The 24,335-nt window shown below is 38.3% G+C and overlaps 1 protein-coding gene across 1 annotated transcript in view; it reads right to left on the bottom strand.

Annotated features, from left to right (window-relative positions):
• The window catches only part of luzp2 (leucine zipper protein 2), a 147,197-nt gene that overhangs the window by 11,338 nt on the left and 111,524 nt on the right, over positions 1–24,335 (bottom strand). Inside the window, exons 7-9 of the mRNA XM_031751500.2 lie at positions 13,003–13,065; positions 8,509–8,583; positions 7,776–7,943 (exon numbers count right to left, since the gene is read on the bottom strand). Coding sequence (XP_031607360.1) covers positions 7,776–7,943; positions 8,509–8,583; positions 13,003–13,065 — 306 coding nt within the window. The remainder of the gene's footprint in view (positions 1–7,775; positions 7,944–8,508; positions 8,584–13,002; positions 13,066–24,335) is intronic.

Raw genomic sequence — 24,335 nt, 5'->3', positions numbered from 1 at the left:
AGGACCAATGGTTGAAATATTAATTAGGCTTGTTATACCAGATCTTTCTCCCAAAGTCTGACTGTCTTCTGCAGCTAGTCTTCTGCACAAGGCAAGTACACTTTAACTGGGTCAAAAGTGGTCTCTTGAGAGCATAAAGCAAGACAGTTGCAAGATGAACATAAGCAATCTTAACCTGTCAATGTCAAACGCCATTCTTATTGTGTCAGCTGAAGCAACATCTTTTTAGGCAGGTTCAGGAGAACTGACATTACTTGTGGAAGTGACCACATTTGGGTGAACATTTCATACACAATTCCCCAACTTTTGACAGCATCTGTCAGAACCAGCCACACTTTCCATTCTTACCATCTGTTTGTCTCTCCACAAGGCCCCTGATTTTTCAGCAGAGCCTTAGTGCTTAAAAGCAGCAGTTTTCCGAGTAACACTTCATAATAACCATCATTTATAATATTACAATATTACATATAATATTATTTGATAAGTTGTTAAACTTTCATAACATGTTAATTTGATGCTAGCAAACAGTTCTACAGCAAATACATACTAATTAACAAATTATTTCTTGTTACCAATTTGAATTGATTAATTTTGTAACATATTCTGTTATAACACCACGGACATACTTGAGTTATTTCATTCTGAAGGCATCTGGATATACATAGAAATATATTTATTCAATTATTAATAAAGCTTGTTGTGATAAAGGTTTCAGTGGTGCTCACCGTGAGCCTGCCTTTAACCAAACATGGAGTGAAATTAAGCAAAAGGTGAAAAGAAAGCTGAACAGTGACTGTTAAAGAACACAAACAAATATGCTGAGTTGTGATTATTTGCAACTATTATTGAGATTAACTTACCTAAGTGGGTTTTTGGCAACATTGTTTGTTTTTTTTTTTTTCCTTTTGTAGAACACAAATTTGATGCTATTGCAGTTTTTGGATTGCCAGCTCGCTACTGGATGGATATCCTGTATAATTTTTATAGACAAGGAAACAATCATAAAAGTAAATAGTAAGCGCTTAGAGCAGGGCAATGAAATGCCTGATTTTCCTCCAGCCCAGTACTCTGAGCATCTAAGACATCATCTCCCATTACTTTGATGAAAATTGCATACTATCAGACCACAAGACTTGGCTCTTTCCCCAAGACTGTTAAATATGAAGCAACTTCCACTCCAATCCTGCTGATCTTTGCATCCTCACACTAATGAATCTTTCACCAGCAAGAAGAGCTTTGTGTGTGTGTGTGTGTGTGTGTGTGTGCGTGTGTGTGTGTGTGTGTGTGTGTGTGTGTGTGTGTGTGTGTGTGTGTGTATATGTGTCAGGCAGGGTCTGGGAGAGTCTTATCTGTGGTGTCTAACAGAGCTTAAGGCCCATTACGGTAACTCAAACTACGAGCGTGACACTCAAAGTGGTGTCACAGAGTGCTTGAACAAACATCCCTGCACTTAAGCACTTTAGATTTCACAACACAAAGCAGATTTTAGTATAAATGTGCTGATGAAATTCAAACGCTTCTGATTCACAAATTGAATCAGAAGCGTTTGAATATACGTGATCTCTTTATATGTGATATGTGATTACATGTGATCTCTTTGGTGCTATTTTTTGTAATTTTTCACATAATGCAAAGTTATACCTTCGTTGGTTATCCATAGCATTCAGGATACTCCATGGTATATTTTTCAGAACTATTCACATTTCTTTAATTAACGGAATAATCATACACTATTTAAGGTATTTAGGATAGATTTATTTTGTAGACATTCCTAAATTAATCAACAGGACACCATTATGCCAATGCTGTCAGTGTACTGTGCTGTAAGGAACTTTTTTTTTTAACTTATCATGCTAATGAGTTGGCCCTGACACAGTTAAGCTGCTTTTCATTAGACTTGTTTTCTTTCTGAGTGGGTCAGATTCACACAATCTGTGGCCAGGCGTCCCTAGAATGACCCGTCCCATAACAGAAACCTGTTTAAATACTCAAGCGCATTAGCACTTGGTTTCCTGTAGGACAGACCTGTAGTAACTAATGCCTATACCTTGATAGTGTAGCTGGTCTTATTTTATTTGTTATTATTCATTATTTTATGTATTCTTCGTATTTAAAATGCAGAGCTGAAGAAGAGCTGGATTGATATTGCGAAGAACTGCATTGATGAAGAGCACCAGCATGTACTTGTGACCATCCCCAGGAAGTTATACAAACTTTTATTTGAGTAACCTGAGATTTACAGCTAATCACCTAATTCTGGTGAAGAGTGAATACTGACTATCTTGCGTCACTGTCACAGAGTACACACTGATGTTTTGTTTTGTTTCACGGCTGCTTTTGTTGTAACAACTGCAACGTTATTATTATTATTCCACATCTTGAATACAGGATACATTATAATTTTGCTCTCTTATCTGTGTGGTTCAGCTAAAAAAAGAAAAACCTTAGCTCAATTTGTAAGCGTCATGTCGTTCGCTTAAGCAGGTGTAAGAGCTGTCAATTACCGCCCTCAGTTGACAAGCCGCCAAAGCCTGAGAGAATGAATTTTGTTTTTGTTTTATTATTTTACATTTTTAGTGAATCTTGAAAACTCATTTTATAAACATTCAAATTTGGTTGGTTGTTTAATAACAGATTGTCTCTTGGAGTGACACATGTTTCTGCTTTACATGGATTAAAAGATTAAAAGTAAGTTGAGGAAATGAAAGACTTGAAACAGCTGCAAAACAACAGGGATCCCTTTTAGAATAAGTTATTTTATGTATTGCACTTCGAAGCTACAATAAGACAATCTTATACATGCCTCAAAACTACAAAAGAACCTAGGGTAAAATAAATAACAATTACACTAACCAAGTGCTTTCATGCTGTTAGATACAACAATGAGGAATGCTAAATTATTCTTAGAGCTAAGTTCTCGACATTTGTCTCCTCAGCTGTGGAACATTTGGCTCTTTTATGCCCTGTAAGTGCTACTGTATGTGTTTTTTTCTAATTGCGTAATATGAGTTAAATTTGGCACTGAATTAAATGGGATCTGACCCACCTCTACATATACAGGCGGAGTGGACAGATGGAGCACCCCAGTAATTTTCACTGTGAGGGCACGCTGAGATTTATCAGACAGCCCGTCAAGTGTACAACAGCAACAGGAGATAATGAAGCCAGCAACTGCTCACAAGTGAAGTGCTGCTATTTGTATGCTAATGAAGGGGGAAGTAAAAACTTCATTAGCATAAAAAAATCAACCCCCACCTTTCTTGAAATTCCTGTACTTGTCTTTTCTTTTGTACGATGCTGATTTTGCTCCTGTACTTGAATGTACTGGGCTGTATCTTTGTAAGGCAGATATGGGCAAATACATAGTCAGATGAGATCCTTTTGTTTTGACCAAGGAGGGTGTAAACAGGAAGTGTCAATTATAGAATCTTGGTTTATATGATGCCACAGCAAAGGTACTGCAATGGCACTGGCGTGGATGGTATTACTGAAGCATGATTAAAAAAAAATCCTCTAAGTGGCATGTCAAATCTCTTAGGCACCCACGATAGAGACACAGAGTAAATTGTGACTGCTTTGAGGAGAGAAAAGCCTCTTAAAGCCAGAATTGCTCACCAGTATCATGGCAGATAAGACACAGCGGCGCTGTGGCCGACTTGATGATTTCAAAGTGACTGCAGCGACTGCTTTTCAGAAATCAGAACTAGCACAATCTCTGATTGAGGTTGACATGACTGCTTGGTAGGGGGTAAAACAGCCATGGGTAATAGAAAGTATATTTTCAAGAAATAAAAGCGATCTGTATATTCAGCTGTACGCGAGTTATATATCTTTTGGGGGTTTTTCTTGAGCAAAGAGCCACAAAAATACTTGAAGGAATGTTTAAAGAACAAAATACAACTGAAATTTGACACTTGTCATTAGTCTTAAAATGTGGTTGAGTAGGAAAACAAGACACAATATCCTCACCGAAAGCATAATCCTACTTGTAGAATGAATCCTCTTGGAAGTCACCTTGTTTTACTCCTAAAAGGATTAAATCCTGAGCCCTTAGTTGAGTCTGCTGTGACCCTGACTTTAAGAGGCTCCAAACAAAGACTGTGTCACATTGAGTTAATAATTTTCATATAGAACAAGTCCAACATCCAAAAAACTCCCGTAAAGCCCTAAAATAATAGTGTTTTTCTTCAAAAGCTATAGAACAGAATACAAAGACTGACATAAATATTTAGACTGCCGCTTGATTTAGACATGTTATTATTCTGAACAACCTCTGGAAGTGTGTTTGCCCAACTGTTATATTTGGTAGTAATTATTTCCTGTGTTATTTCTCTCTAGAGAGTGATACTCGGGGCATCAGATTGACAAATAGCCACTTGAAAAGAAGGTAATAATCGCCTAACTCTTAAATTCATATTGCAGACAGTGCATTATGCGTGCTCTGATGTGCGGTGAGGTGAATATTTTGGCACAGAGTTATATTCCATGATGTCACCAAGTTGGGAGTTTCTGTGTGAAATGAATTTCAATTTGAAAGTGTTTACACAAAGGGAAGAGGCAAAAAACTGCAGCCTGCTTTATCTTATCTGGAAAGTCAGAGGGAAAATTATACTGCACCATTACAGAAGCATATCCCAAATCCAACTTTCTTTCCACTTTACTTTTGGCTCTGCAAAGCAAACTTATCTGATTTTTATCCTACTTTTCTCAAGAAACGGTAATAGCCGTGTTCGGACTTGGGTCGCTGACAATCAAACTGATTGCATACTGTAAGACAAAGTCTATGCCATTTTCATTACATACAGATACACTACATGGACTGTACTGTTAATCAACATATTACAGTGGGGAAAAGAATGATTTGATCCCCTGTTTTTCTATAAGATGGCAGTCTGGTGACTGGCTAGGCCACTCCATGACCTAAATGTGCTTCTTTTTGTGTTCCTCCAAACACAGTGGGATACAAAAGAGCTTGACTGTGGTTTCGTTTGACCACAGCACTTTCTCCCAAGCCTTCTCTGAATCATTTAGATGTTCACTGGCAAACTTCAGACTGGCCTTCTTGAACAGGGGACCTTGCTGGTACTGCAAGATTTCAATCCATCATGGCGTAGTGAGTGACTATCTGCCTTCAGATCGTTAACAAGCTCCTCGCATGTAGTTTTGAACTGACCCACCACCTTCCTCATGATCATCTTCACCCCATGAGGCAAGATCTTGCAGAGACGTTCAGACAAAGGGCATTTCAAATTTATTCCATTTCTAAATAATCACACCAGCAGTTGTCGTCCTATTATCAAGCTTCTTCTGACGGTCTGGTAGCCCATTCCAGCCTTGTGCAGGCCATATGGGCACATAGCCAGTCTGTGGGAGCCAGAATTCTGACTGAGTTATAGGGGATCAAATACTTATTTCACTCACTGAAGCGCAAATTTGTAATTTGCAACTTTTATGGAAAGTGTTTTTATTTCTTGGATTTCTGATTGATAATCTCTCTCTCTTTATTAAAATAAAACTACCATAAGAATAGGGACTGTTCAATTCTTTATGCAACAATTGATGTAACTAATAAGACTGAAAAAACCCCTGAAAAAACCAAACCCAAATACAATTGCACTTCCCTTTGCTTGGCATGTTCCAGGGCACTATTATTTTGCATACTGTCTCTCTGACACAGTCTGGTGATGTATTTAAATGGAGCACAGCCATTGTTAATGGTATTAATTACACCTGCGCCTTTCCTAATATGGCAAGTCAAAATGTCAGCTGTGAAAAAGGCCCATTGGTCATGCTTCTAGTAACATGAAAGGGCCGTAGAATTACATTTTGTATTCAGCCTGAATTATTCATTCAAGACCACTGTGAATGAAGCTGCCTTGGGAAAAAAGGATCGTTCCAACAATGCAATCAGCCATGATTAGAACATGGCTCCATGTTACAAATGTTGTTGCTCTGATTTCTTTTAATTATAGGTGTAAAAACTGTTCACTGCTAGCACCATTACCTCATTAGAACACTGTGATCCTAGTTGAATTATAATAGTAGAAGTGGAAGCTTAAAATACACTTTCAAGACTATGCTGTACTAAAATCTGTTTAGAAAGTCTCAGAGTAACACAGATAGTTGATCTAGCAGTTTGATTTTATAACTTCTGTCAGGACTGAATTCATATCAAAACATAAAAGAACAACTGACAAAGATCAGGGTTGATTAGCAGCAAAATCAGGAAAAAAGAAAAAAAAGAAAATATGAAAAAAAAAATGTTTTGTAAGTGCAAGTTTCCTCACTAGACGATGTAAAATGCAAGCAATTAAATACAGGAATTTTTCATTTTGAGGGAGTTTAAAATTAAGAAAAGTAAATATGCACTAGTAAAAATTAAAAGTAGGATAATGAAAGTTACCATTGTTAATCATTCCAGCAAAGAGGATGGATAATAATGGTAATAATGGTAATGGATAACAGTGGGGAAAAAAATCTGCAAATGTGATGGTACTTGTTTTGTTTTTTTCAGTACCGTGGACGGCATATGTACCGCTAGCACCATTACCCAGTAGGATTTTCAAGAAATTTGATACTCACACACAACTGATATTAAAAATTGTTAATGGGTTGGATACTAATTTGTAACAGTATGACAGCAACAGTGCAATCTTCCCCTCTTCTAGATGACACACTGCAGGTGCCTGCAGTAGCACAACAAATCTGGCAAAGCATCTTAACGACTGACATCGCGGTGTTAATGAAGAATTTTGAGAAGATTTGCATCACTTAAGTATTAAACAGTTATAATAAATCTTGACCAGTGTACACATTGACGTTAGCCATTGTTATGATTCAGTGTTATGGATATTTTTTGTACTGTTTTTTTGGTCTGCCACACCAGAGGGTGGCATAGTTTGTGTCCTGTGTTATTGCTGCTATGTGAGTTCCAGGTGGAGGCTGACCATTGGTGGAGGACTGGGAGAGGCCGGCTATAAATGAGGACCCTTCTCAACTGACACGCCCCCGCCTACTTCCTGTTCCCAACGAACTGTGCATGTGGCTGCGTGTGAATTTGTATTCTGGAAGCTTTTTCCGTGTTGTAAATAGTTTGTTGTATATAGATGTAAATAGTTGTCAATATTTAATTTTACTCGGTAGCTGTAGGGGTGAGAAGCCATTTTTCTTTGGGAACCTTTTCTCCTGTTTTTGGTTAGGGAGGCAGGTAAGACACCTGTAATTTTCTTTTGGGGTTTTCGGTGAAGGTAAGCCAGCTGCATTTCATTTCTAGAGTTTTTTGGTTTGTTGTTTTGGCCATGCTCACCCTGATGCCCGCTACCTTTTGGGCCTTAATAAACTGACTGGCTGTTGTGAAATCCGTGGCAGTTGTCTTTTTGGTTCGTCTTCCTTGAGAGCAGGGAGTGTGGGGGCAGTTCTCCTTATTCTTATTTTCCTTATGTTGCACGCCGGGTTTCCCTGGGCTGGGGTGTAACACCATTTATTTACTATTAGCCATCTGTTAAGTTATCATTAAAGTAGCAGCTAGTGGCTATGGCTAATAATAAAACACAAGGTTAATGTTGGAGCTAGGCAGCAAACATTATCAGTATAGCCCATCTGCAACTTTAATAGATGGTATTAACTTAGCTGGACAACACAATTACTTGTGCTGTAATATTGTTCTAATTTTTAGATGTTTATTTCTTAAGTTGTATTTTACAATATCTAGTCCATCTTTTTGAAAAACATTAAATACATAAAATAAAGCAGCACTGCACTGAATTCTAAATTACCTTGGCATGTGGCTGTTGAAAGGTGACTCTAGAGCTGTTGATGAGCGATGAGTATCTGAACAAGTGGGTGGGGGAGGTGGGAAATCTGTGACTGCTGCTGGGCTGGTTGTGCAGGACGGCTGAGAAGCAGATGTGAACTGTGTCCTTCAACGCCTTCATCTGAGATTCCTGTCCCCAAACAAGATTACACACAAACAAGACGGTTTCTGAATCACTCATACTGCCTTCCATCCACATGAGAAATTTACTTAAGCATTAGAGCCATAGGAGGGCATCCTTTAAAGTGATTTCAGAAAAGCTAGAAGGCATCGTTAGGCAAGACGTAAAGAGTAAGAAGTCAATAGAGCAATACGAAGTAATGTGTATTTAAAAATAATTTGCTTTTCATCAATAATAATAGACAGGCAAACTATTGGCTTAACTCTGATGTCAATATCACTTTTATCAGCTCTTTTCTCCCCGTGCAATTTTCACTCATTCAACTTAGCACATCCATAATAATAATAATACCCCCACAAAATAAATCTGGTGCATGTGTTCAGTGTGTTGAAGCTCAACACTGTGATGGGAAAATTGCTGTGACAACCATGCTATTAAACTTCTGCACTTAACCTTCATAATTAGATATCCACTCTTTAAAAAAGGTCTTTATGCAGACTAATATTACTTCACATAATATATTCATTCGATCATCATCACTCATCGGCGATACCCCGTCCCCTGTGTTATTCACCTTATCCAGCGCAGTCTTCTCCAGTTCTTCCTTGGCCACAGTTAACTTGTGTTCCAAGTCCATTAGCTGCTGCCCCTGCAGAAACACATGAGTTTTGAATCCGCTGAACTCCTCTCTTTGTACTGTGCAAGTGAAGCATTTCTCCAGCTCCACCCCATATCTTCAGCAGTATCGATAACAAAAATCTATAGCACAAGGGATTGAAGCTCCTCTTTGTTATTTTGCAGATCATCACTTTTGTTCTTACTTTTTAAAATATGTGTTATAAAACCTGACACGCACACACAAGGACACACAGATACACACACACATCGAATTCAATGCATTCAATTTAAGTTTTATACATTTTATTATATCCTAAATTGACCTTGGAATGTATATATTTAATTTTTTTTCCATATTAACCTACAAACAAAACTCCACAATGACAAAGCAAAGATCATTGTTTTTGGACTGTTTTGCACACTTTCCTAACAATGATCCATGGGATGCTTGATCTGAGTCCACCTGTGCCTAACTGAATTAATGGGATATAACTATATAAAGTTTCACAACTTATTATGTATGTCAGAGTGAAAAACTGAGCCATGAGATTGAGAGAATTGTTTACCAACATTGGTACTGCTCCTCAGCTATACACAGTTTTTCGTAGTAAAGGGCCTTGATCAGGTAACCAACCAGGAATCACCGTCAATGTGATAGGCATCCCACCACTCCTTTTGTGGAAATATTGGTTCTTTTTTATGGATGGTAGGAAGCCAATCTTCCCTGTATCACAGCCCACGAGGAGTTTCCCATAAAGCCCTTAAAAAAGTCTCCAACAATAAAGGTGAGATCCTTTAGTCAGATGGCCACAGTTCCAAAAAGCTTGTGTGAACATCACTTCATTACTATTATCCCAACAGTCATCGCAGTGTCAGCAACACCACAGTGTAGGGATGTTTTTCCACAATATGGACCAGGAGACTAGTCATAAAGGGAAAGATTAATGTAGAACGACATAAAGTGATTCTGAAGAGACCTGAAAATACAAGTGTAGGATTCACTCTCAAAAATGCCAAAAATGTTTTAGCCAGGCACTAAGTGAAAGTGAAGGATCTGAACTGAAAAGGATACAACTGTCCTTTAGATTTAATAAAACACTAAAAAATCTGTTGCTGTGTTTGTCATTGTAGAGTATTTTGTGTTGACTGGAGCTGAAAAACAAAAACAAATGTAGTCATAAAATGCTTTATGAGCCTGAAACATAAAGATATCAGATACAGTGGACACAATGCTTGAGCACTAAACAACATGTGGATTGCACAGTACTCAGAGGACTCCTTGGGATTATTAAAACTGATCATAGGGATCTCAGTAACCTTCCTAACCAGGGATAATTAATTAATTAATCTGACAAAATCTTGGTTAAGTTAAGTTTTTGGTAAAACGAAACCTCTAGTCTCTTTAAAGCATTTTATGCACAACCTAGAAGTCATATGAAACCATATAAGCATGAGTTAATTCACAGCAGCACTGAAAAGGATTGAATCTTCTTCTTGGATAGAAGTATATTTTAATGTTGTCATTTATAAAAACAGACCTCTTGAAGCCATCAAACTTTGAAAAGGAATTTTTTCTAGACATTAATCCTAGGACTGAACAGCACACACAGAAGGGCTGGCTATAGTAAATGAACCAATGTAACTCCTTATGATGATCAACAGAGCTTCTTCGGAGAAGTCTTCTATTATTGATAAACTCATCCACAAGAAAAAAAAGAAAGCCGCGTTGGGATCATTTGCATGCAGTCTGTGTAAAACCGGCCTTGGTGATGGACTTTAAGCCATAAACTTTTATCGGATGTCTTTACTTGCGTTCGGAAATGATAAACTACAAAGGCTTATATTCTAAAATATCCAAGGCCAGGTAACCCAACAAACAGCAACTATAATCTCTGGGTACCTCTCAAGTGTATTAAATTTGAGCGAGTGGTGATGTGACTGATTGATAGCTTTTGGTAAGCATTATCAACTTGTGGTGTGTGGTGCCTCGATGAGTGTTCTGAAAAAGCTGGGATGCTTGGCATGTTCACTGATTTCATCTCATTTTCATGTCAATTTCTGCCAGCAAAGTGGTTATTTTAATGATGAACATGTCTGTCAGTTCTACCACTCAATGGGGCGGTAGAAACTGTGTTTAAATCCTTTCTGACAGATGAGTCATATAGTGACTCTCAAGGACAGAGCAACAATCAGTCCTATGGGTTTTCACTGAAGCCAGAGAGTCAAATCTCACCTTTAGAAGTTCACATAGTGGGGGTTTTAGTCAGATGGAGTCCTAAGGTAATCAGGCACAGTTCACGGCCACAAAGCTTTGTAAAAGCCTCATAAAATCTCTTTGTGGCAAATGGAGATATTCATTAATACACACTGAACCACACATTTTGCTCACAAGTACATTTTTAAAAAATGAGGCTCAATATTAGTTTGTTGTCAAAAAAGCTCTAAATCCATGTGTTTGTATGTGCACAGCTTTATAGTAAAGGCCATTACATCCATTACAAAGAGCATCATCAGTGGATAGTCCTTTGAGCACTGCTGGCGCAACGGCACTGACCCAGAAATGCTGACTTTCAGGGTTAGTGCCCCCAAGTCTAAAGCTTCATATTTCTGTGCTGAGTCCATTATAGAGGTGTGGGGTCAGTGGGGTGCTGGCCACTGGGCTAGATGAGGCGTGTGACGACATCTGTTTTTTCTAAGCTTAAAAAGAAACAGCTCTGGGGGTAATTTTAGTGTCGCAATGAAGAGTACACTGTGAAAGCTTGAATATGGCTCCTCTGCCACAAATACTGTCTCGTAGGGAAATGCAGGGAAGTCGCTCTCTTTTCTTTTAATACTTTTTTTAGTAACATGGTTATGAAAAGCGAGGGAAACTGTAAAGTTTATACCTGAGACAAGAGTTACACTAAAAATGCTGGCTTTTTTCCTGTTACTCTAGGTTTCTCATGAGACGTGCTGTATCATTTAATCAATCTGCTTTTTTTGTATTTTACTATTAAAAACAAGAAACTAACTAACTAACAAAAAAGTAATTCTTAAGCTTTCACAATTGTAAGTAAGTTTTGGGGATTCTGCTGTATCTAACTTTGGAAATTTGTTTTCTTTCATTTTTTTTAAAATCAAGACATTGTGTTGCAAAAGGCACTTTGATAGGGTACAACAGCTGTCATAACCAATTCAATTGCCTCCTGGTCAAGGTGCCTTGACTGACATCCCCCCTGTGATGCTGATGACATTTCTGTATCTTGAGTGACTCTCCTCCGCTTCCCCCTCCTTTGGCCCCTGCTGGGCTTTTGATCACAGCACATGGGGAATACAGATGAGTTTTTCAGGAATAGCCAGAGGGATTGGACGTGATGCATTTCTCCCTGACCTTTCCACCAGAGAAAAAAAACGAAGCCATTTCTGTCATCTTCGAAAGATGACTGTTTTTACAAGATAAAGAAAATGATCAAATTAGCCTTATCTGTCTAATGCTGCAAATCACTACAGACCGTAATGTTTTAAAGGCCCACATGAAATGTTTGGTGACATTGAACAATAACGTTTTTTGTTTTTTTTTGGATGACTGACTGATGCAATTTAGAGACAACGATTTACGAGCAGTGACACCAAGCAAACAAGTCGATGCATCCATCATTCAGAGACTAGAAATAGAACAAGGAACAGGACATCCAGGGACAATATATTCAAGTGTAGGGCTAGAAGCATAAAATTCTATCCTCGAGGACAGAGTCCTTTTTTTATTCATTTATGTCTAACATAGCTTTAGCAGTGATACGTTTAAAGCATCAAAACATACATATAAGAAATGGCATTACAGGGCATTGTGGCAAAAATGTCAACTGACATTTTAACACCGCAAACAAGGCCTGAAAGGTCAGTCCTTGTACCAGTAAATGCCAATAAATATTATGTGAGCGCTCAGATCCCAGAACGTTTAGTCCTCGCAATTCACAGGGCAATGGAGTATGTACGGGTGGGCAATAATACACAACACTGCCACTGTTTTTATTGTGCTTGCAGAGGAGGTACGTGAGGAAGAGGCACATATCTGATTCCCTGAAATGGGTGTTACCCCTTGAAATGTAGAAATACATGGTGTCATCAGTAATTTTTGCCTTGAAGGTTCCCTTATATGAGCTAATGCATAATTCTGTATCAACTTCATCCACTGCTGTCCAAACCATTTATACACATACCACGGAAGATTAAAGAGGATGGGGTGAATCTTGCAGAGGTGGAAACAGAGGACGAAACTTGGTATGTTCACTAAGAGCTGGCTGATTGACTTTGCCGTGTGCTGCTTTTGCTGGATGGGAGTTTATAATTGCAGCCTGAATTAATTAGAGCCCCTTCTGTGATGGGATCATCCTTTGAAGGCGGTATGAAGCACCTGTTTACCCCTGGTCTGGAGCTACTATAAAGCCACCCACCTTCAGTTTGAGCTTACCTTAAAAATTAAATCCTTTTTCCCGTACCGCAGTTCTTTCAGTTGAGCCTGGATTTTTTTGGACTGCAAGAGGAAGATAAGGAAATAAGTGTTAGCTTATTCAAATAGCGAAATTGGTTTTAGATCACGTAGCAGGATTCTGCCAGCTGCAGCAGAAGACTCCTTTGTGAGCATTCCCTAGGCAAAGCTCTGGCTTAAAGGAAGGCCCTACTGAGAGGGAGAAAATATCAAATCTACCCTTCACTGAACTGTATAGTCCACACAATGATGCCGTCATGCACTGGATTCTTGCCCACTGTCTAAACCTGAATTCTCACTCCCACTACACACATTACTGCCACCATCGCCACACACATGCGGGTTCCTCGGTTGTGACAGCGTCTCGCCCGCCTTCAGTTAAGCCACTCACACAAACAGAGCACTTCTTTACTGCCACCCCCAAACATGCACAGTGACCAGCGCTGCCTGACATTCAGTCTGCTGCTCCACATCAGTGGGCACCTTGAGCACAGAGACTGTACCCTAGATAGCTTGATGCATGGCCATCCTCAAAGCTGCTCATGATGTGAGTGTGAACACTGAAAGCCTCCACACGGGATAGAACAGAGTGTTACTCTGAGAGTCGTCAGCGAGGCTGAATAATGTTTTCAGAGTGCAGGTATTGTATAGCCTTATGTGATTGGAACCAATACAGCATGCTATGCAAACAGAATTGCTTCAACTTGAATCCTAACGAATTGAAGTTTTAAACGTAAAGATTATTAGGTTAATAACTCATTTTAATTAGCCATGCTTTAAAATTCCAGATCCAGAGAGCATTTCTTTCTATATTTGTGTCTCAGCCTTATTTATCTCTACATTTCCTTGGCACAGGCAGGTGAAATGTGACATGAGGTCTAATTTTCTTTTACCAAAGCACACTGAACACAATGCCGAGGGACAAATTCACTTCACAGGGTTTTGTGTAGTTTACAAACACCTGTGCCTGTATATATGAGATTCTTTGTCTTATTTTTTTTCCTTCCCAGGGTGACTCCATGTCCCAGGACACCTCTCACTGTTTTGTGTAACTGGATTCAAAAACTGCATCCTTGGGCTCCACATGAAAACAAGATGTTAGTTTAAATAAACACAAAGCAAACTTTAAAACTGTGTCTCACAAACGTATGTAATTTGAAATTATTCAGCCTTCTTTTTTCCCCCCTGTGAACCGGGTCATTAAATAAAATGTTAGCAAATTAATTTTATTTGCATCGGTTAAGTGGAGCTTTTTGAGATACTCACCGGTAATAGGATGAATCACTTTAAAAGGCCACAGAATCATATGCTGTGGAGTATTAACTCATAAATGCAAATATTTGAATGCACTGCACTCTCTGAATTGCCAAAGCAATTCTTTTTTTTTTTTTTTCAATTTTCTTTTACTACAAATAAACTATGTAAGTGTCTCCTGTGGTGCAATTCTGAGCCTATTTTTAGGGACACTGAAACATTGAAAAGCCTGTGAAACATTGTTAAGCTTTACAGTTAGCAGGCTAGTTTAGTGGTTTAGGTTACCTTGGCTACTAAGTACGGAATCCTGTAAGCCACAGTAATGTGACAGAGCTCTGATGTAAATGAAAGAGACTTTTCAAAATATATTTCCATTACCTGCCTTGATGGCATCTAGAGCCCTGGTGAATGCGGGAAGTTATGTGCTTGACAACAATGACCTTGAAATAAAGCCAAAACTCAGAAGAGGAGCTGGAGCCCATCATTCACTATTTAATGAAAGAAAACCAGTGTCCGGCAGCCTCGCCTCTGTCAGTGCGCCCCAGGGTGGCTGTGGCTACAACGTAGCTTGCCATCACCAGTGTGTGAATGTGTGTGTGAATGGGTGAATGACTGGATATGTAAAGCGCTTTGGGGTCCTTAGGGACTAGAAAAGCGCTATATAAATACAGGCCATTTACTTGTTTGATTCTCAGTGTAACAGTATTTTCAATTATACAATAACTATTCAATATTTTGAAAAGCACATTTCCCAGCAAGCAGCTTATCCCCCATATCATCAATTGAGGTTAACTTTGTCCAAACTGTGTGTTCAGTCACCTCCATAAATGTTAAGATTTGGACTAGTGGGAGGCCACTTTAGAACTGTCAAATACTTATCTATTATAATGTTAGAAAAGCCATGTGTTTTAGCTGGAATAGTATGGATTGTGTGCATCAGGTTGGGGATGACTTGATGTCTCCAGTGGAGGAGTATCTCGAGGGCTTGTTTTCAGGTGGGGGTAGAACTGCGCTAAAGATTGACAAGTAGATTGGTCCTGTGTAGGCATTGAAGCAGACCCTACACTATTGTGGGGACTAGAGACCTGAGCCTGAAGGTAAAGTTGTCGATTTACTGGTTCATCTACACTGTTATCTTCACCTATGGCCATGATCTGTGGGATATGGCTTAAAGAACAAATAAGACCCATGCAGCAAAAATCAGCTTGTACCATGGGATTCTGGGATACCCCTTAGGGATAGGGTCATTTTGAGTTGGAGTAGAGCTGCTGCTCCTCCGCTTTGAGTGAAACCAGTTGAGCTGTTATGGTCGTGTCCAACTGAGAGAAGACCCCAGGGCAGGCACAGGACAACAGATTACATCTCTCAGCTGGCAGCTGGCCTCGATACCCTTACACCCCACCCAATAGAGCTGGAGGTGGTGACTGGGGAGAGGGAGGCCTGAGCGGCTCTGCTTAGACCGCTGCCGCAATGAACCATAAACAGATAAGTGGTAGAAAATGGATGGATGGCTGGATGTTGTAGCAATGACCTGCGACTGAGACAGATCCTGCAGACCCCCAGGCAGTATGTTTTGCTCCAGTATGCTTTGATAATTTTATGATTTCACTGCGCTCTGCACAAATTCAAGCCACTGTGAGCAAGAGACAGCAAATGAACCCCACACGGATGACTATGCTTCCTCCATTCACACTAAGGAGATGTCCTTCTTTAACTGTCTAATTTTTTGTGAACAGAGATCAGATGAGTAAGCAAAACAAATATGTAATTTTGTTACAGCTGTCCAAGAGTAATTACCAACAAACACTGTGAATTGTTGATATGAAAATTAGCAAACTCCAGTCAGTGTTTTTTATGTTTGTCTTTCAGAATTGCTGGGCTTTCTTATATGGAGCCCACTTTTATGTGTTATTTCTCGGGGTTGGCTTGAATACATTTTGAGCTTTTGCTTGTTCCAGTCACCCAACATTCATACAAAAAAATCTTAAACTTGATTAATGAATTAACATTCTAGCTATTCTAGGTTGTACCTTGTCCTCATGACTGTTATGTTCTTTTCTTTTTCATCTATTTTGCTTTATTCTGTGGCAAATTTTAGCTTGATCCCAAATGAAAGCACATATTTTCTCATTCAGCCATTTTACTAAAGCAACCAAAGCACTGAATCAAAAATGGATGGAAGGCAAAGTACTTTTGATCCGCTTGATAATAAAGTGGCTAACTTCAATTTAAAAGTAAAACCAATGACACTGTCTCTTATCCATAGTTGTATAATCCATTAGATACTTTTATGAGGTATTATATACAAATAAAAATAAGGTTACAAAAGACTCAATAACATCAAATGGATGAAATTTTAATTGTATTTTAATCAATTAATTTTAATCTCTTCTGCTTGTTCACTGTTTAAACATAGTGAAGTGAAGTCATCATGTTTATCTTCTTTTCTTCCAATAACAAGCTGCAACCAACCAACACAGAGCTACTCAAAATTATCCACTAAGAAAAGTACAGCTCAGTCTCATTTGCCTTGTTTTTAACTTTTGATGGATAGTTTTAAGGAAGCAATTGGTTTATTTAAGAGTTCGAACTACAGAAATCATTTAACTTTTCAGATTTTTTAAGAATCCATGGACTTCTTGTGGGGGGAGCAGCAGAGCATGGTGATAATGTTCCATGGATTTATTAGTACGAGGAGCATTTTTCTCATTACACAAAGTCATTTAATCTGTCGTTAATATAAAATACTTAGTGCAGCTATAAATAATGTCTTTTTTTTCTTTTTCTTTTTTTTTTTGCCTTATCGGGCAAATGAGAAAATGTGTTTGTATGCATGTCAGTATGCTGATGTCAACAAACAGCTTTTACTTTGAAGGTGAACAATCACCATTTGTGGTTTGCATCTATGGTTAGTTAGTGAATGTTTGCCGAGAAATCAACATCAATGGGGAACCACAACAATTTGCAAACAACAGAAGCAATCACAAGGAGGTTTTTGGTGCAGGCTCCTCTTCTGACCCAGTAACAACCCCCAAGAAGCCACTCCCCACTCCCCTAGCGACGAGAAGTTGCCAAGGGGTTACTAACCAGGAATTCCTAATCACTCTCTAGGTGTGTGTGACTGAGACTTAAGGTACAAAAAAGGTGAAACGACACCAACAGATGACAGATAAAGTGTTCCGGCATCATCATCATCATACATTGTAAGTGCAGTTGCAGCAGGAACACAGCAGCGGCACAGATTTGTCTCCTCCTGCATTGAAACAGATTGTCCTAATTGTACAGTTTGTATGGCTGAAGCATGCTAGCTGGAGCAGAACGGAGAGTGGCTCCGAGCCAGAATCGTACAGTCTGAAGCAAACATTTTACTTCAATCCTTCCAGTCAAGGTAATCTGATTTATTTAGTGCAGATATAGAGATAAAAATTTATTTTTTTATTTCAAGATTCTGCTCTTGTATGCTCCCTTTACACAAATCAGTTGTATCGTAGGATATATCACCGAACCTAAAAACACCCATCTCCCCAAACGAGGTTTTATCAAAGAAGCCAAACAAAACTGCTTTCATTTCTAATTTGGGGAGGAGGCATTCTAATATTGTATGGAATTTAACTTCATAAATCATGGCCTTAGTGCTTATTGAGAGGTTAGAATAAAAAAACAAATATTTTAAGACTTAGAGATGCAAACAAGGAGCAACAACAAGGATGTACATGATGAGGCATATGTGAGTGACGCAGCTATTGATATCGCCCCTGGTTCCATATGCATATAAGGTAACTGGTTCTGGCCATAACACAGTTCATTCCTGATTACACAACAGTTTAAAACATGGCAGTGATACTGATAAATGCCTATCACACAAACATGGTAACATCAACCTTAAATCATGTAGGAATGGCCTGCATGGACTTTTAGTATTGCTCATGTCAGAGTCGTGCACACGTTATTAGAACAACTGCACAACTCCCTCTCTCTCACACACAACCAAAGTCTAATAATGAATGGAAGCAAAGAGCATTTATTAAAATAAGGGATGCTTCATTGGGAAAGACTCTGATATGTTTCCTAGCTCATTAACTGCCACAAAACACAGAAGATGACGATGGCACACTGCTCTATTCACAAAGCCCCGTAGAATTAATTACATGAGGCCATTCACCTTGAAATCCTTCATTACAGGAAATCCTCCCAAATCCAGCATATTATATCTTATCTGCATATGTGAGGTTTGGGTTACTCAGTGTTTCCATTAATCCAAATGCAACAATGAAAGGTAATTCTGATGATAACAGGGCGGAAATATGGAAGTGTAACAACATCCGTCATCCAAATAATGACACCATAAATTTGACAGAATAGGAAAAAGGTGACAAATTCGTTCTGGTGAGGAAAAGATGTGCAATGGATTAAATCGCATCTCTAATGTTATGTGTCAGACTCCTTTACTGAATGGTCTTAACCTTGACACTGACTCAAGTTTCGTAAGCTATCAGATGTTTCCCCTGAGGGTATCACTGTCTGTTTGTGGGAAGGTTGCATGACATTTTTCCAATGAAATGGATAAAAAGCAAATAAATAAATACATTTCTAGCTATATATAACAGCCAACAGAAGCTTCATCAGCAGTAGACATGGCAAGTTTTGTTTTGAACTAACACCAAGGGCTTTGTTTTTGCTATTGGTGAAGTTAACCCACTGTTATATGACACACCATGACAATAACGAGAATTTAATTATTGCATTTTCAGTGTTTTTGAAAATCAACAATAAAATAAAATCGTATTAAATTCAATTTAATTCTATAAAGGTTTATTTATATAGTGCAAAATCACAACAAAAGTCATCTCGAGGCACTTTATATTGTAAGGTAAAGCTCCTCTTCTACAACAGTTCAGAGAAAATCACAACAATCACACGATCCCCTGTGAGCAAGTACTTGGCGACAGCAGGGAGGAAAAACACCCTTTTAACATGCGGAAACCTCTTACAGAACCACACGTAGGGAAAGGAAGTCATCAGCTGTGACTGTTTGTAGGTGACACACTGTTTTAGGCCTAATCTTAAAAGAAGAGAGGATGTCTGTCTCCCAAATCCAAACTGGGAGCTCGTTCCACAGAGGAATGGCCTGAAAATTGAAGTCTCTGCCTCCCATTCCACTTTTAAATATTCTAAAAAACCACAAGTAAGCATGCAGTCTGAGGTTGAAGTGCTCTGTTGGGTGATATAGAAGTACGAAGTCTTTAAAATTAGGAGCTGATTATGCAAGACGTTGTATGTGAGAAGAAGGATTTTAAATGTGATTAGCTTACAATGAAATACAGTAAAGTCAGATTTACTGAAACTATTCTAAATCAATTTAGTGTAAATGATAACACATCAATGAACTGTTTTTTAATGAAGCTCAGGCAAATTGAGTAACACAGCCAAGAGCCTTATTAGCCCTATTAACCCTCATAATATTGAATGGAGTTGTCTGCTCCTTATGCCCAGATGGAAGAAATGAGTTTGAATTAACTGATCAACCGACTTGGCAGCACTCTCACATACTCTGACAATTATATTTGTTATTTCATAGCAGAATAATATTAAATATAAAGCCTGGTGTCTCCTCAATATTTAAGAAATGCATATGATGGCAATATTATCTAATATAGTGCGGGAAGCCTCAAATCCAAAATTCCAAAATCCAAAAAATTAAGAAAACAAAAAAGCCTATATTTGTTGAGAAAAGTATGTTCCCCGGTGCTAAAGCTGCAAACGTTAATCAATTATTCTCTGATCAGAGTACTAATAAGCTACTGCTTTGATGAATTATTAAATGGCTTAACTAATTTTTCTTACAAAAATGTACACCTGGCACTAGCCTCACCACTCAGTACTGCTATGTTTTCATGTTATGCCACAACTCAAAATGCCAAAAAGAAGTATTAGTTTCAGCCGTACACCACACACACACACGTGTTCTCAACTCAAGATCAGATACAAGCCTTTAATCAAGAAAAATGAACAGAAGTATTTTGTTCTTAATCAAGGGCTTACCTTTTACACTAAGAGCAGAAAATACATTGCTGACCACTTTGTTAGGTACACTTGTTTAACTACTTATTAGATATCTGGTAAAGCTAATATCCAATCACTGAATCACATGACAGCAAATCAGTTGATTAAGGCACGTACTGACATGGTAAAGAAGATGTAATGATGTTCAAACTGAGAATGGGAATGTAGAAAAGTGATTTACTGTAAGCTACAATGAATGTGGCATGGTGGTTTGTGCCAGATAGACTGGTCTTATTGGTTTGGAGTATTTTTTACAAACTGCTGATGTACTGGCATTTTCCCACACAGCCATCTCTAGGGTTTACAGAGAGTTTACTGTGAGCAACAGCTCTCATATTTAAGATGTCAGAGGAAAATGACCAGATTGCTTTTAAGCTGAAAGAAAAGAGCATTTCTGAATGCACAACACATCAAACTTTGAAGAAGATAGGCTATGGCAGCAGAAGACCACACTGGGTGAAACTCATGTCAGCTAAGAACAAGAAGGTGAGCCTAATAATTCACAAGGGCTCACTAAAACTGAACTACAGAAGATTGAGGGGGAAAACATGCTACAACCTACCTAAATATTGCTGCTGACCATTTATATCCTTTTATCTTCTTAGCCATCTTCTGATGGCTAATTCCAGCAACATAATCGTGACACAGATTCACGTCATGGATGTGGAGTCAATAAATCTGCAGGAACTGTGTGCTGCTGTCAATCATGGACCAATTGCTGAATTTATGCCACAAATAATTAAAACAGTTCTGAAGGTAAAAGTGAGTCCAGGCTGGTACTAGCAATGTGTACTTAACAGAGTGGCCAGTGGAGTGTTTTTTTTTAAATAGATAATTTAATTTAGTATTTTTTCCTTTCTCATTTCTCATTCCTTTCTTTCCTTTCTTAATACCATACTTAGTTTGTTGATGAGTATTAATGAGTATATAAGAACAAAATCACAAAATTTACAATAGGGAAGGATCATGGATGTATGCATGTAAGATCATGCATATCACTAAAACCCTTACGGTGCTGTTAACATGTAATTTGAAGTCTTTTTGGCTGAGTGGTTTTCACAACAGCACATGGATTAAGAGCATACTGTAGCTCTTGCTATGTAAGGCTGATCCTCCACCTCGCATAGCAAGAAAAAACCAAGTACAAGTTAAATCAGCTTTGTAAAAACGATTACCACACCAAATGAAATGTATTCCAATATACAATACAGTAATTCCCAAGACTCCCAGCTCTCAAGATGAGAACAATCACACAAAAAGCCATGCTCCTATTTACTCACACAAAATCCCAAAATGTATCATGTGCAAAACAAATGGAATTTGTTCCTAGAAAGTTTATCTGAGACCAGCTAAAAAAAAGGCCTAATCTCGCTTCTTGGACATTGCTTCAAAGAATTGATTTAAGATTCAAAGATGCTATCACAGCAAGGAAAGAAAATGAGAAAAAAATCTCTGACTCAGTGCTTTGGAAAAAAAAACCTTAACTAAAAGGGTCTTTGAAGATAAAACCATCATTTCTAGAGACAAATTACATAATGTTGTTCAGTGTTTAGTGAATGTTTTGATGTTTTGGGTGGGTTTTCAGATTTACGTCTTGCATGAAACGCTGTAAAAAGGCAACAATTAATACAAATAATCAATAATAGAATAATATAATTATTTTCTATAGAAAAAAAAACAATTCAGTATTGTTCAAAAGTCATGAACCACACATCATTTTACTTGAAGTGGTCTTTGTCAATAGTCCTTCATTCTTTTAGAAGGTCTTTCAGAGTTTTTCTTTGGACTAGTCCTTGTACCTGACCATTTTTGAAGAATGTATCTGTTGTTTGTTAAGCCACTTAACACTGACCTATGAACCTATTAATCATTCAAGCAAAAAAGACACTTCAAGCTTTAGACACTTTGTTACTAGAAGCCTGTCACAATAACACCAAAGACAACACAGTATGGCATACATGAATCAGTATTTTTACACCCACAAGGTAAATTCCTAGAGCTATCAGCTGAAAACTTGGTAAACGTATCTTTGCATGATATGCACTGTATCCTCAAAAAATCTGAGGAAACTGGTCAACGGGAGATGTGGGAGGCTTAAGAAACTGATCTACAGCAGATGTTCAGTATCTAAAAGTCATGTGCTTAAGAAATACAGAAAAAATGCTTCAAAGACTTGACACAGGCAATGAGAGATGTATCTGGCCCTTCAGTTGGTCCATGTACTGTTCACTGAAGCTTAATCAGACGTTGCCTCAGTGAAAGAGTGGCTGACAAGAAGCCATTCTTAAGGAAGAAAAACAGGGAGGAAAGGCTGAGGTTTGCCAGATCACATAAGAACTGGACAGAAAATCAATGGCAACTAATCTTATAGAGTGATGAATCATTGTCAATATGCATAAAGGAGGATAGAAGAAAGTATAGCAGTGTCTACAGCTATTTACAAAACAGGAGAACTGTGATTTAGTTATTGGTGTTGGGGACCTTGTCAAATATAAATTATGACCCCCAAAACCATTGGGTTTTGATCCAGCATGCAATACCATCTATGGGGAGCAGCTTAATTTTTCAGCGCGACAATGATCCTAAAAAAACCACCAATGCAATAAAGGCATACCTGGATAGAAAAACACACAATTAACCACTATCAGTCATGGATTGGCCTCCCCCAGAGCCTGGCCCTCAACATAATTGAAGCAGCGTAGGATCATTTTGACACAGAACAGAACAATAGGCAGACAACATCCAAAGAAGGGATTTAAATGTCCTTCAAGAAGTCTGGAGAACTCTTTCTGAAGACTACATAAAGTCAGACTGTTGAGGGATAAAGGTGATTACATCAAATATTGTCTTTGAATCTTTGACAGTAGAATTTTCAAAACTCAATTTTTGTCAAATGTACTGTATTACTGTGTATCCCTGCTCAGATCTTAATAAACTGATGTTCCTATTTCCTATTTTTCTAGGAAAATATAGTCATAAGAGCCTTAAGTCATGGCTCAAGAATTTTGCCCTGCACTGTATATCAGAATTTAAACTCTCTAAAGATACATTGTGTTTGAGTAAGCATAACTTTCTTGCCACAAGAAAAAAAACTTTTAATGATGTTGTTCGCAATTACCTGTGGCAATTTGTTTTGTAGCTTTAGAGTCCATCACTTTCTTTCACTTCACAATCATTACAGTGTGATTGCAGGCTCACTCTATAACCCTTTTAAACATAAATAACTTTCTAGGATGGAAGAAGGCACATGGAACAATGTTCTTCTCTCTGATTTACTCCTCCATTTAAAGTCTCCCAAAGGAATTGAAGACAATGACCTCCATCTACCTGTGGTCAAGAAAAGTCTAGTAGCTATTTGTTCCCTAAAGATCTCAAAGCCTACCAGCCTTGATAACAGATCTTCAGAAAAGAAATCAGGCTGGCAGAGACTGGGACTCGGAATTAAAAAGGACTGAGGATGGGATATTATGGTATATTAACTACAAGCACATAATTTATCACCATTTTGATGACTGCCTTTGGTGTTGCATGAAAATTCTGGCTCAGTATAGCGAGTGACCCACAACTTCAATCAGTATCTCTTCATTGCATTTGTACTCTGTCCAACACTTCCCTGAAGTGTTATAATCAGACAGGCTGCATAGTCAAATGTGCCATCAAACATCTCAGAGTTTGAATATGTGATGATGGCTTGGATAAGCTTAACTGGTGAAATGTCAGGGAACTTCAGCTGGAAGATTTGTAGAAGGAAAAGGGCCTGTAATTTTCAACACCAATTTTCTACGTCTCACTAGGGACTCGAGAATAACCTTAGTCTTGGGGCTGACTTCGAGGTCAATCAAAAGCTCTTCAGCATGTAACATTGTGCAGTACGATCTTTTAGTCGGTTACAGCTGATGGTGTTCAAGACTTATGTGTTCTGCCCCCCAAACAACTCTGTTAAGCTGTGTCGGTTTATTATGTGTTAACCAAATTGCAGGATCAGAATTTAATAATTC

This window comes from Oreochromis aureus, linkage group 1, assembly GCF_013358895.1.
Source record: "Oreochromis aureus strain Israel breed Guangdong linkage group 1, ZZ_aureus, whole genome shotgun sequence".
In the NCBI taxonomy this organism is placed as follows: domain Eukaryota; kingdom Metazoa; phylum Chordata; class Actinopteri; order Cichliformes; family Cichlidae; genus Oreochromis; species Oreochromis aureus.
Note: the sequence above shows the minus strand (reverse complement) of the source record. Positions and strands in the feature narration are given on the sequence as shown.